At 45.2% G+C, this 13,454-nt stretch overlaps 1 protein-coding gene across 3 annotated transcripts in view; it reads right to left on the bottom strand.

The window, feature by feature from the left end:
* LOC146981750 (tetratricopeptide repeat protein 28-like) overlaps positions 1 to 13,454 on the bottom strand; it is a 179,025-nt gene that overhangs the window by 11,632 nt on the left and 153,939 nt on the right. For all 3 annotated transcript variants that reach the window (XM_085787272.1, XM_085787271.1, XM_085787274.1), the window contains 5 exons: positions 11,784 to 12,307; positions 6,932 to 7,041; positions 3,736 to 3,865; positions 3,427 to 3,645; positions 1,322 to 1,481 (listed from right to left, as the gene is read on the bottom strand). In XM_085787272.1, coding sequence (XP_085643398.1) covers positions 1,322 to 1,481; positions 3,427 to 3,645; positions 3,736 to 3,865; positions 6,932 to 7,041; positions 11,784 to 12,307 — 1,143 coding nt within the window. The remainder of the gene's footprint in view (positions 1 to 1,321; positions 1,482 to 3,426; positions 3,646 to 3,735; positions 3,866 to 6,931; positions 7,042 to 11,783; positions 12,308 to 13,454) is intronic.

A 13,454-nucleotide genomic window follows, 5' to 3' on the forward strand; every position in this document is an offset into this window, starting at 1 on the left:
TGATGCTCTCAGTAAACCCATTCTCTCTTCCTTTACTTGTCACGTTCGCTGTTTGTTAGGTGGGTTCAACTGTCTGGCTATCCAAAGTGCCATTATTCCGTCTCATTTATTCCCACTGGGGAGAGAGCGGAGTACTTTAAGCAGGTAGTGGAGGGCTGTCATCACAGGGTGCAATGGGGCAGAATAATACCTTTTCACACACAGACTCTGAATGATAAAATAACCCTTCTTCAGCTAACTCCGGGGTTAAGTTGGTTTGAGTGTTAATCTTTGTTCTGTGTTTGGACTACATTTGAAGATAAAATGTTGTTTGTTGTTTTTACAATACCCTCTGATGACTGGTTAACAAGGGCTTTCCATAGAGTACTTGTTAAACAGTGTGGTCTGTAGTGCCGCTCCTTCGCTTTTCTGTCAATAAACTTAATGTGGGTGCTTTTTTTTTTTTTTTTCTTGGCCGCTCTTCTCCCTCAGTAAACTAGAATTACCGCTTTGTGGTTGCATGCCTCTGCCAGGCAGTCGAGTAGATGCAAACATGGTCACAATCTCCCCTTCTGTCCCTGGGCTCCAGCATTCAGTGTCACATTATGATGTGACAGTGAAGTTGATCACTCTATTATTTTATCCTATTAGACATTTGTGTGAAATACTTCCATAATTAACAAATTAATTCTGGGGTGATGGCCAACAACCAACATAGGAGTTCATCCTTGAGTTTAGGTGGAAGTTTGAAGAAATTCCCTCATATTGTGTTCATAACAACGGGAAGTTTTGTTACAATTGGATATGTTCTGGGATATTATGTACTCTGTTTTTATACTTGAACAACGTGATGTACGTTTTGAGATATCATGTATTCTATTTTAGTACTTGAACGAACATAACCTGATGTGTGTGAACATGAAGCCAGATAGTGTGACTCTAGCCTGATAAACAATAACAAGATGTAACTGCTAAGTCCTCTTAATCTGTCAGTTAGGTTTGTTACTGTAGATACACACCTGATCAACAACAACAACACACACACATGTTGCTTATCACATTCTGAAATCAAATCAAAACTGAATATCAAGAAAAGATTCTTCTGTACTGAACATGTATCTGGTTAGGGCTAAATGCTGAGGTTGATCATAAATTCAGAGGAATTGTCACAACTGCTGGACATCATAACATCAAAACCTCAAAACATAGTAAGTCATCAACTCAAGTGTGGAGTATTAGGAAAAAAATACGTTTTAATAATTACAGTTAAATGGGTATGTTATGAGCTCAAAAAAACAAACAAAGAGTTTTAATTTCCATCTTGACGCTGTTATCATCTCACCTGCTGTAATAAGACTCAACTCCGAGGGCTTCCCGGGCGCTGGCAATGTGCTGCTCCAGCGATGAGCCACTGATCACTCCACTGTTACCAGCCTCCTGGAAGTCTGACACCCCATCTGACACGCCCTCGCCCAGGTACACCTCATGAAACTTCAGGATACCTGTGGACAGAGAGTGAGAAAGAGAAGGGGGACATAGGAAGCATGACTGACTTTTTTCAGATGTTCATGAAATGAAAGTTTAATAACAAAAAATAATTTAATGGAACCATTATTCACGCCTCTTTTTCTAATATGCTTGTTTCACTCTCTCATGAAAGAGAGTAATACTGAACCATTTCAGCTCAACACTGTGACTGAGGCCACATGCAGTAGTGCATCTGCGGAGTGAAATGAATAAAACAAATAACGTTCAATAAAAGATAAGAGTAGGCTGCCCGTGCCATCTGCTGCCCGCCACGAGAGCTCAGCTGAGTTTCCAGCAGAACATCAGAGGGGGGCAGGGAAGAGCACGCTGGGGGATGGAGTACAGGCTGTGTATGTGTATGTATGTTGTACGCTGTGTGCGTGCGTGTGTGTGTGTGTGTGTATGTGCAGGAGGTGTTGGAGTATCAATGCTGTGTAAGCATGAATGTGCTCATTTGAATGTCTTGCATGAAAAGCATTTGAATGGACAGTATCTGTGATCCAAGTGTACTCTGTGTGTGTGTGTGTGTGCACACGTGTGCTCACATTCAGGTCTATAAAATATCACATAATTTTTACAACTGAAGTAATTAAGACTTTAGAAGACCCTTTTTAGTGAATGTAGGCTGTTTAGAGCAGCAGCCATGTTCCTGTGCCAGCTGGATGCCAGGGAATGCCAGGAAGTGACAGACAGACGATTAGTGAGCAAGTGGCTCCCTCTTAGCCCGGGGCAACATTCAGCGCTTTGAAGATCTCCACTTGTCCCTGTAGTGTACCTCCCCTCCGTATGACTAGTGCTTGGGGGGTCAAGTTCATCTGGTTGCCTGGGAGCTGGATTTGATCAAATGTTCGGGCCTGGTGGCGTGGGACATGGGTCACGGCTCTCATTTCCTCTTTTTACAGCAGAGAGCGGGAGAGAGCCAGAGAACAACTTACAGTACGGCAGCAACACGAGTCGTGTGACATGCACCGAGGTTCACCTGCAGCTTTGCTTATTATTGAAACTGGGATTTCATGAGTAACAGAAACAAACCGCACCACAATCTCTTCGCCTCAGTTGGTGTTACTCGTGTCAACACGAGTGAAGAGGTGCACAAAGCAGAGCAAAAGTGCTGCAATACCAAAACAAAATGAAAAGAAAAGCAAACCGGGAGAAATTATTTTTTGAGACGGTGCAAACAGCAACGTGATTTCCTGTTGGCATGTGTGAAGATGTTGCCTGTGTTGTTTGGCTGTGTCACTATCAATTAGCATGGTTCACTGGCAGATGCCTTCTGGGGTGAGGAGCGAGGCAGGGGGCAAATCCTAACAGTGGAGTGGCAGGTGGCACTGCCACTTGGTGTTAAAGCTGGCCTTCTTACCCCTGCAGCTAGAAACAAGCCACAGCCTCTAGGCCTTTTATCCGCTTTGATTCGAACAAGAAAGTGTGTGTGTGTGTGTGTGTGTGTGTGTGTGTGTGTGTGTGTGTGTGTGTGTGTGTGTGTGTGTGTGTGTGTGTGTGCACCCCTGTGTATTTGTGTGTATCTACTTTCACCTTCTTTTCTGTTACAGCTTTGTTTTTTTTGTGTTTTAATATCAATGTTATGTATGTTGTGTGCACAGGAAATAGATCAACTTAAAAATAATGAAAAAGTAGTAATACATACAATTAGAAAAATTACTTCCATCTCAAATGTGGGGAACAAAGGACACTGAGAAACACTAGTAGGTCAAGTTTCCAGTCACAGTGTCAACATATGACACATATTTCTAATCCATATTTACCTGAGTAAAAGAAATTTGAAATGAATGAACCAAATGATTGTTCAAGCACATATGGTCTCTAAAAGAGGCGGGCGGGGAAGCTGCCAAACATGATAGGATCTTATCATCCCATTAAGACATAGGGATATTATAATGTGAGGAAAAGACCAAGTCTTACCTGCTCCTGGAGCCAGCAGCCAGCTGTACAGGTAACCAGCAGCCATGGAGAAATAAAGCACTAAGGCCCTCTGGCTGTTGACGGTGTCCAGGATGTGCTCCACCGTCACCGGGGTGTAGGGATCCGAGTCCTGCTGGCCTGTCTGCCTTTCAACCAGGAGGTCAGCGAAGGCTCGTGTACGACCCCGCTCTGCCACTGCCAGGGCCTCGTCATGGTGGCCTGTGGTTTTCAGAGGTCAGTCAGTCAGTCAATTATCAAACTTAACACCTTGGAATCTAACAAAGATATGAGAACTATGAACAAACATACCCAGGCTGACGAGGACCCTTTGGAGCGCCTGGTAGCAGGATGTTTGCAGGTCAAACAGGGAAAGTTTATAGTCTGTGCTGTGCTGGGCTTCATGGCGGATGGTCTCAAACAGCGCAGACGCCCGGTAAAGCTGACGATAAACAACAACCACCAGATATTTATTCTCAGAGTCATTGATTTTACAGTTTACATAGTAAAATTATGAAGTGACAGTGAAATTCAGCTTTTATTGTTGAAGGTCAAGGGTGGTCCTATGTATCTCAAAAGGTAGCCTAATGCATGACACTGGCATCGTTGTTATAGGATTGATTCACAGAGAGCTAAATCTTACAATAAATAAAAGCAGTCAAGAGGGTTTGAGAAACATGTTGTAGATACAATTGCCCCAAATTGAAACCTGCTACTATTGGACTTTTGAGGATAGAATTATTTCGGCCACTAGATGGTAGCAGACCACCTCACTGATGATCTTTGCCCAGACTTGCTGCCTTCCAATTATTGTTTCTATCTCAACAGAGGAGAGTACTGTAATGTAGCTTGATGAATCACCATCAAACAAGTAAACCACTCTTCAGGTCTTACACGCCTTAACGTGGGAAAGGGCAATGAGGAGCTAAACCATTACCTGGCCATTTTAGATGGGCTGCATCCAAGGAAATAAATGCTTTGTGAACTCAAGAGGTCTCTCTGTCTCATTGGCCCTTTCTATTCAGCACCAGACATTGGATTGAGAGGAGAGAGACAATGGAGAGGTGGCGCAGCAGGCGTTGTTGCACACTGGCCAAGCGGGCGCTGGCCAGGAGTGCTGATTCATGGAGGCCTTTATTGATTTCCTATTTCTGCGCCTATGGCAGCCCTGTAGGATGACTGGGACTGCTATAAAGCCACTCTCTAGGAGTCCAGTGCCAGCAGAGACGGTAAAGCGCTCTGCTCACACTGCTTGACAATAGTTCATACAAGACAAAGAACTGCAGTAGAGATAAAGTTGCTGGTGTGGATGAAATGGATTCTATCAGCACTGTGGGTTTGGTGGGAAAAAAAGAGAGAAAGCCTGCCTGTGTGTGTGTGTGAGTGTGTCTCTTGTGAGCGTACACATATGCATACTCGCATAGCTCGTCTGACATATCCCAAGGTCATGCAGGAAAAGTGTGTCAGAGGGAGTGAAGAGGGAGAGTGGAGATCAGCAGAGAATCAGCGAGCTCTGCTGCATTAGTGCTCGTAGACGGAGCTGCTAGTCTCGGGCTGATTTTGCTGATAGGGCTGTGGGCTGATTGCTGCACTGCTAGTTTAATCTGTGAGACTTGCAGACATCCCTTTAAGAGTGAAACTAATTTCTCACAGTGCCTTTCTTCTGGCCTGACCCTCCTGGCTAACACATGAAAAGAGAAACAATCCCGAATCTGCTGCGTCCGCACAGTGACTTGCTTGGCGGCGGTTCAGGTGAAATCAGCCACATTCCTCGGCTGCTATGCATTCAGATAGCAATCCCATGTTTTACCATCACTGACACCAACACGGCTTTTATCTGACATGTTAAGTGAATGTCAATGTCACACTGAATCGGTAGTGCGAGTGGAGCTTGATACACGCGTACCTCTAATGATTTTTGTAAAGTACCCTCCCTGGGGGAACTCTGATGACAGATGATATCAGAGGTTGAAAAAGGCTTAAGCTACAATAGACCACTGATATTCAAGTAAACATGAATGTATTGATTAGCGCTTCTCCTTAGATATGAATGTGAGCTCTGCTGAAAAAAGCTGATTAGAATCGCGACGCATCAGTCGGTGTGTCACGGTGAACATCAATGTCACAGCTGGGGTGTTCAGCTACAATTGGGTTTAAATATGTAGAGAGTGAGGAACATGAGGTCAAGTACTCTCACTCCAGCACCTATGGATGCTTGATGAATCGCAACACAGGCCCGTACAAATGAGGTTTGAAGTGGGTCGGGGCATTTGTCAAGGTCATGTGTAGCAACAGGCCGGCTCATGAATAACCATGTGATCCATACTCGGGAGGATAACGGTGTCCTTTCCCACCTCCAATTCGCCCGGGGAGCTACAAGCTCATGGGGGGCGGGGGTGGTGGGGGTCTAAACATTGCTGTGGTATAAACTGTTGGTGGCAAAGCACTGGATCGCAGTGTTAACATGCACTCATGGTCAAGTGTTAAACTGGAAAGCAAACATGCAGTGGAAAATATGTTGCACTGGCCTTTTAGAATAATATCTTGGTTTAATTGAACACATTCCTCAATATGACTCATGATCCTCTGCTTTAGTCACCACCTTGGTTCAGTCTTTCTTTCCCAACTCTTGTTACAGATAATTGCAAACAGACAACATTACTTTTTGAAGACTATGATGCAAGACCGAAAAAACAAAGCTATCTGGGTCACATAGATGTACCTAGTGTGCGTGTATCATAGCAGGAATGCTTTGGACTAGATTTTTAGAAATGAAAGCAGCTGAATAACATCCCTACAGACACACGTGACAGCCACTGCTGTTGGCGGACTGCTCACAGACTCGTATCTGGATACACAAAGCTAAGGGAAATAAAAAAATAAAAACTCTTAAGCTGCGGTGTGTGGACAGACTGTAAAGAGAGATGTTAAGGGGATATTCCATGCTTGCCAGGTGGGCAGTGGGCTGAAGAGGAGCGAATATGTGTGTGATGCAGAGGCTTGGGACTCCTGAGACCATGCGCACAGATATGAAAAAAAACCTCTAGTCATCTGTCGCCTGTCTACTGAGATGACAGCATTCGCAGCCTCAACAGACTCCCCAGCATATTGCCAGCAGACGTGTTCGAGCTCTATAGTCACATCTCCTTTTTCTGTTTCTCTCTCTTCTCTGGGCATTTTCTTTTACGATAAGGGTGTTACAAAAAACTTAAAACCCACACTCCATGTCTTTGGACATCTTCTTCCTCTGCTCATTTGTAACCTCTGCCGACCAACAGATGTGCGCTTATTAGAGGTCAGTTTTAACTACATGAGGTGGTTTTGCTGGAAGGAGTCAAGATGGAGGAGAGGAGAGGAGAGGAGAGGAGAGGAGAGGAGAGGAGAGGAGAGGAGAGGAGAGGAGAGGAGAGGAGAGGAGAGGAGAGGAGAGGAGAGGAGAGGAGAGGAGAGGAATAATTGAGTCAAGGTGAGTTGAGGCAAGAGGAGGAAGAAACAGGAGATACTTTACCTGATGTTGGGCTTCCTCCAGATTCCCGCTGGCCCATAGAGAGAGCCCCAGACGATGGCGGATCTTCGCCTCGTCCTCACGCCGAGCCAGCTGCTCTGCAAGCCGCAGGCCTGTCAGGAGGGGAGGAAACCAGAGCAGATGAGAAAGAGAGAGAGAGAGAGAGAGAGAAGAGTAAAAATTATTCAGAGCAGGCAGACTCTTAGGTATCTTTCAGAGTAACAGATGTAAGCATAGCATGGTACTGATGTTCTGACAGCGAACAGGTTTGGATATTTGGCCTCAGTCGTAAGATACTGCTCACACTGGGGCTAAAACACACAAGCACACACACACACACACACGTCTGCTGTGGAGGGAGGCTGTTAGAGCACTAATCGGACTGCATAGTAATCAATGCTAAGCATCGACTGGCTGAGCAAACACAAACAGCAGCTTAATGTGCATTAAAGAAGCCACGCAATATCATGAAGACGTCCACAAATATTTGCAAACACACTGATGAGCTAATAATAGACTGGATGTAAACTCACAGCGCATGTGAGATTCTGTCTGAGAGACTTCCAGAGTTGTTTGGAAAGGTGTGAACGTGCATGTACACACTGTGTATCTGGGTGTGTGTGTGTGTGTGTGTGTGTGTGTGTGTGTGTGTGTGTGTGTTCAGTAAGCGTGCCTGTGTCAGATCACCTGGTGAGTGCGCAGTTTGTTTTTCACTTCCAATCCCTCAAGCGGTGTCACATCTTTGCATGTGTCCTCCTCCGAGCCTGCACAGTGTTTGGTTCTGCCCAATTACCGAGATGAAAATGCCACTCCGCAGCAGACAATGATTTTAAAAAAAAACGACAGCTGCTGGGTCACACATCACCCACAAGGTGCTAAACACGCAGCAAGCGTTCTGCTGGCTGCAATCGGCTATAGCATCGTGCACAGTCCTCACTAAAGCATGGGCTCTGTATCTGAGTCTATTCTCTCCGCTCGCTTGTGTGGTGGAGGGGGTCTAAACATGCTTTTGGTCAAAGAGAAGGGGAAAATGGGCCAAGCCACCCTCGTCCGAGTTTGCTTTTCTCGGCATTCCTGGAAAACAGTCTGTGGCGGGACCAGATAAGCCAAGAACAGAGAGCGTGACCCAAAACAGCCAGCCTATTCCACAAGACCCAGCACACCACGCAGCCGTAGACTTCATGGCTCCTCCATGGCCACGCTAGTCGGCAGCCTTTGAAGCCTGCAACAGTCTCCCCTCTCTCCTTATCTTTCCACACACCCTCCCCTCTTTCTCCCTGCCTGCCTGCCCTCTCTTCCCCCCCACCCCATGCATCCACTGCGCTCCTCTCTCCCTCTACCTCCCGCATTCATTTTCTCATCTCGGTGCCTGTGTCTCAGGCCCCCCTCTGCTCTCTCTACCTGTTTCATCTTGACTGTGGCACTGCTTGCGGGGACTCGGCACTGCTTAGGGCTCATTAGGCGCTGGAGCAAGAGAGAGGAAACAGATCTAAATTATCCTTTTCATTCTCTGACAGCATCACCCCTCACTCATCTCTCAACTCCAGCTCTGAGCCTTTCATCTGCACGCACACGCGAGCACGCACGCACGCACACATACGCACACACACAAAACATGTCTTTCTCTGAGCTGCTCTGTGATAGTTCTTTATGATCAAGCCTGAATGTCAACCAACTCTATGTTTTCTTTATTCTCCAGTTGACAGTGAAATAATACATGTGAATTATGACTCATGCTGATCTCTGCCTTTCCTCTCTGCCTGCCTCTCTCTCTCTCTCTCTTTCTTTCTCTCCATCCCTCCTTCCATCCATTGCTCTTTCTTTCTCTCTGTTCTCCCACTCTGTATCATTCAGTGTCTGTCACTGTCACCGTGCGTGCCTTTGGTGCGCCCCGCAGGCACAGTCACGTAGCGGTGGCTGACATGAGGATGTGGCCGTGGCTGGCTGCACCCTGAAGAGCAACTAGAGAACACTTTAAAGGCTGCTTGACAGCTGGGTGAGAGATTCTCTGCAGCCCCTGAGGCCCACGCACCTCTGCCTTCAGACACAGGCTTTACGTGCAGACACCACACACACACACATGCGTTGAAACAAGGGCACGAAATCTCATGCACTGTCGAACCACAAGTGTGTGGTACCAGGAAAAAAAAAAATCAACCCTCGTACAGGCACACACTTGAAACACTGCCCTTTGATCATGACCACATGTGGAAAAGAATAGTGTGTCACCAACATGAAGTGTCCACCATAAACAAGTGTTGAAGAAAAAAAAAAAGACAATCCTGGAGACATTTTCATGATATATATTCTAACTGCTGTGTTTCTTCTTTCTGTGTAAAAAATAAGTATCTTTAGACATTGTATTATGAAATTACTGGATGATGATAGTGGCTGGTTTGTCTTGTATATTGTTGAAGAAACACACCAACATATTTTAAATTTACCTGCATAGTGCTAAAATTGCATTGACATTTTCTGAGCTTAAAGCTGTTATGTGGCAAAGCCTAATGAATAATTTATTATACAATTGCAACCAACACCAATTCATTTTTTATATGGTAGTCCAGTCTCTAATATATACACTCTATACAATGAAGAAAACGATGTTGGTTCTGAGCCTAAGAAATAGTGAACATGCAATAAACTAAACCACAGTGTGTATATAAGTAGCTCAATATAACATCAGACAAACCTATATCACTTTAAAAGCAAGCAACATTCAACTTTTATAGCAGAAAAACAGTTAACACTGAGAACTGTGTGGGATCCATATATGATGATGAAACGTTCTCACTGACATACTCAGCTTTATGTGCCTCTTGAAAAGCTCTGCTGAGGCCTATCAACATCAATGTGTTTTATTTGATACCCTGGAACACTTCTACTATTACGTTTAACATATAAAGAATTTATAACGCGGTAAAAGCCAATGCATATACTCGGTATACGAACCTACAACCTTTGTCGATGCAAGCTGATGATGCTTTTACCGCACAGGTGTGCTTGTATGGATGGGGGTTTATAATAACTTAGTAGGTTTGTTTCTCACATAGAAAACATAATGATATAGTATAAATAGTCTAATTGTAAAATATACATAATACATAAAAGATACAAGTAGAAAGTTATAAATGTTTTTCTTTACAATATGTATACTGTAAATAAGCATTACTCCTCGCAGATGAGTTGCATTTCTAACAATTCTAACGTTCCTAATCTAGAGTCACTTTCCTAACATACACCAGCGCTGTAGGTTAATATTGTTACTCCATTACTTCTTGTTGCATAAACCAAGCATGGAGAAACTGTAATACCTCCATTAGCGGCTACAATGAGGCCATTGATTTAATGACACTATTGTGTTAATCATCGAAAAAGTGCATCTTGGTGTGAAATGCCTCCTCTGTTAAAGATTGAGACATCACTGTGCAGTGTACTTTAATGTGAAATCACAAGGAGATGACTTGAGGAGCAGAGTGAACACTTGAAGTGACAGAAGTGATGTTTGCCTGTCAGCAGTTAATTGGTGTGCATCTCTCTCTGCAGACTTATCATCCTCTACTACTGTGCACCACAGAAGCATCACACACACACACACACACACACACACACACACACGCATGCAAAAACATATTTACGAATACACACACACACTGACTTGGAGGTCACATGTTGTCAACAATATCTGCACTAGTTTTGGAGCTGCCTTGCTGTCCCTCCCTCCAATTAATCTTTTTCAGGAAACAAAAAACAAAAAAAAAAACATGCATTGCAGCATGAAGAATAAAAATAAAAAAAACACAAAACTAGAAGTAGGAGCAAAAAAAAAAAAAAAAAGAAGAAGAAAAAAAACCTTGCCAACTTTTCGGTCTGGGTAGGTTGGCCAGAAATAATTGGCTGTCAACGATAGTGAAGGCACTGTTCTTTTTTCACAGCCATAGTGAGGAACAATACAAGGACAGTGCAGGGGACAACAGGAGGACAGGGCGGAGACAGAAAGGCTTGTCGCCTTTGTTTCCATTAAAGCTCAACAAGCAGGCCTGCAGAGGGTGTGTGGGTCACTGTGGGCCTGGCTTACTCTAATAAAGTGGACAGAGGAGAGATAAATGAGATGTACTCGTGTTTCCTTGATTGCTCCATGCAGGGTGAAACATACTACTGCTCTCTTACACAACCTTCAATTTGCATAGATTCAAACAGGCTTTGGGTCAAACATGGTGGGTGTAGCCTAAGCATCAGGAATGACATTGGGGTGCGCGTGCTGGTGAGGATATTCAGCTCAGCTCGCATCCATGGATGCTTCCACTTATCACGTCTTCTGTGACAAACACTTCCCGCACTGTCACTGACATAATGAATTTTTGAGGGGCCAAGCTGCAGGTTTTTATTTCACCATAATCTGTGGGGGACAATGAAGCGTGAGAAGCAGGAGTCTGTCAGCCACTGTGTGAAAAGATCCTTTGGCAGCTCACTGCAAAGAACCCTCTGAGAAAAGTAGATATAGAGGTGTGAAGAACAGCTAGCAGTAAACAGGAGAAATGCCTTGGCGTGCATCCTGATAGGTTTGCACAGACATACACACACAAATGCTGGTATACCTTTACAGCACAGAAGACAACACAGACACATAATACACAAAATCCCCCTGTGCACTTAGAACACATGAACACAAAAGCCCCAGACACGCACACATGCATGCGCAGGCACAGACACAAGCACACAGCCTAATAAAAATGTGGCAAAGGCTTAGCTACAAATAGGCTCGGAATTTCATATTCATGAATTCACAAACTCTAAGCCTATCAGCTCAGGCAAAAAAGGCAATCCTCTCTCCTGTTCCCCCTGACTCACTCACCTTCCTGCAGGTACATGACAGCCTGTGAGTAGTTTTGCAGTGCGTGGTGTGTTCTCCCCAGGCTGCCGTAGGCCAGCGTCTTGGCAGCTAAGTCATTAGTCTGAGCCGCCACACTTAGGTGCTGTTCTTGGAACACGACCGCCCGCTCGTAGTTTCCTAGCGACTCGTAGGTGAGGCCCAAGTTGCCGTAAGCGCGTGCCTGGCGTGTCGGGCTGCCTGCTTCCTCCGCGATCTCCAGGTCGCTTTGGTGGCACCGCAGGGCCGTCTCGTACTCTCCCATAGCTTGGTATACGACGCCCAAACCGCAGCTGGCGTCTCCCTCCAGCAGCCTGTCCTGGGTGTCACGGGCGATGGCCAGCTGACGCTCCAGACAGGAGATGGCCTGCTCGTAGTTGCCCAGTTGGCTGTGGAGAGCACCCAGCTCGCCGTAGGCCTGAGCTTTGCCTCCGCATTCGCCTAGTTCATGAGCCACGACCAGTCGCTTCTCAAAACACACCAGTGACTGCTGTAGGTTCCCCATGGCCCTGCAGAGGAAGACAGGAAAACCAATGAGTGTCAGAGGCAAGCAGATTAGGCATGAGAAAACAAGCCAACAAAAAAACCTAAAAGAAAAGCTGTCTTTGGCACAAATACTCCGATATCTTTCAAGCCTACGATCTTTTAAGCCTTCAACAAAAACCTGTTTATCTCTCTGCTTATCTCACATCTAGAGGAAACTATATTCTTTATTCATGCACACATGTATCTATTCTCTCGTGACTGTGTGAACAGGGAAAGGAATGGACATCGAGGGAAAGCTGTCATCTGTAAAGCTGCCTTCACAGCATTGACGGCTACTGAACCTGACAGACTGAGGAGTGAGCAGGGATGGCTATATGAGAAATGTTTCAGCCATGATATGAAATTTTGAAATTGGGCTGTTTTTGAAGGGTAACATTGTTAACCACCCTTTAATACAAGATGGATTGTCTGTCAGAGGATCCCTGCTCCCATCTCCACATTTGATTTGCTTTCACAGCCTTCAAACAGACTTTAGTCACCGTCTCAGGCACATCAACAATGGGCCAACGCTGGTTTCAAATGGGGCATTGAAAGAATAAAAGCCGTCAGCTTAATTAATGTTGTGTGATAATGCTTGTGCTTGACTAAAAGCTGTTAGAAGACGAGAAAGGTTTGCGTGCAATGTCTATTATTCCCCTCTGAACTCATGCATGGCTAATACTGCTGTGTGTGATTGCTGCGGTGCCATGCTGATGACGCACAATGAGAAGAAAATCATCTCTGAAATGAGGATTTCGGCAAGCCTTTCGTGTTTTATTTTGCGCTGTGGTCTCCTCGGATGCTATCGGCCTCTTTCACAAATAAGGAGAAATGGAAGGGAGAAGCGACTAGATGTAAGAGGTTGCCTTGAAATAACTGTGCTCTCAGACATCTGTGTGCCAAAGCCTCTTTGCATACAGATAAGGCCGGGGCCACTAGGCTGCTGCTGAGACAGCTAGCACCAGCCGGCTCCGGCTGCCGAGGCCCAGCTCACCGGCAAGGTGTCTCTAAACTACGGTGGTCCTTGAAAGTGAGTGCAGGGAGAGAAATAATATGCCAAGTAGGATTATGGTGATTATTAGTAATACCCAGTCAGTGCAATTATCAGCTGCTGCAACAGCCGAGGGAAAC

This window comes from Trachurus japonicus, chromosome 9, assembly GCF_045865225.1.
Source record: "Trachurus japonicus isolate A0001 chromosome 9, Traja_1.0".
Lineage (NCBI taxonomy): Eukaryota > Metazoa > Chordata > Actinopteri > Carangiformes > Carangidae > Trachurus > Trachurus japonicus.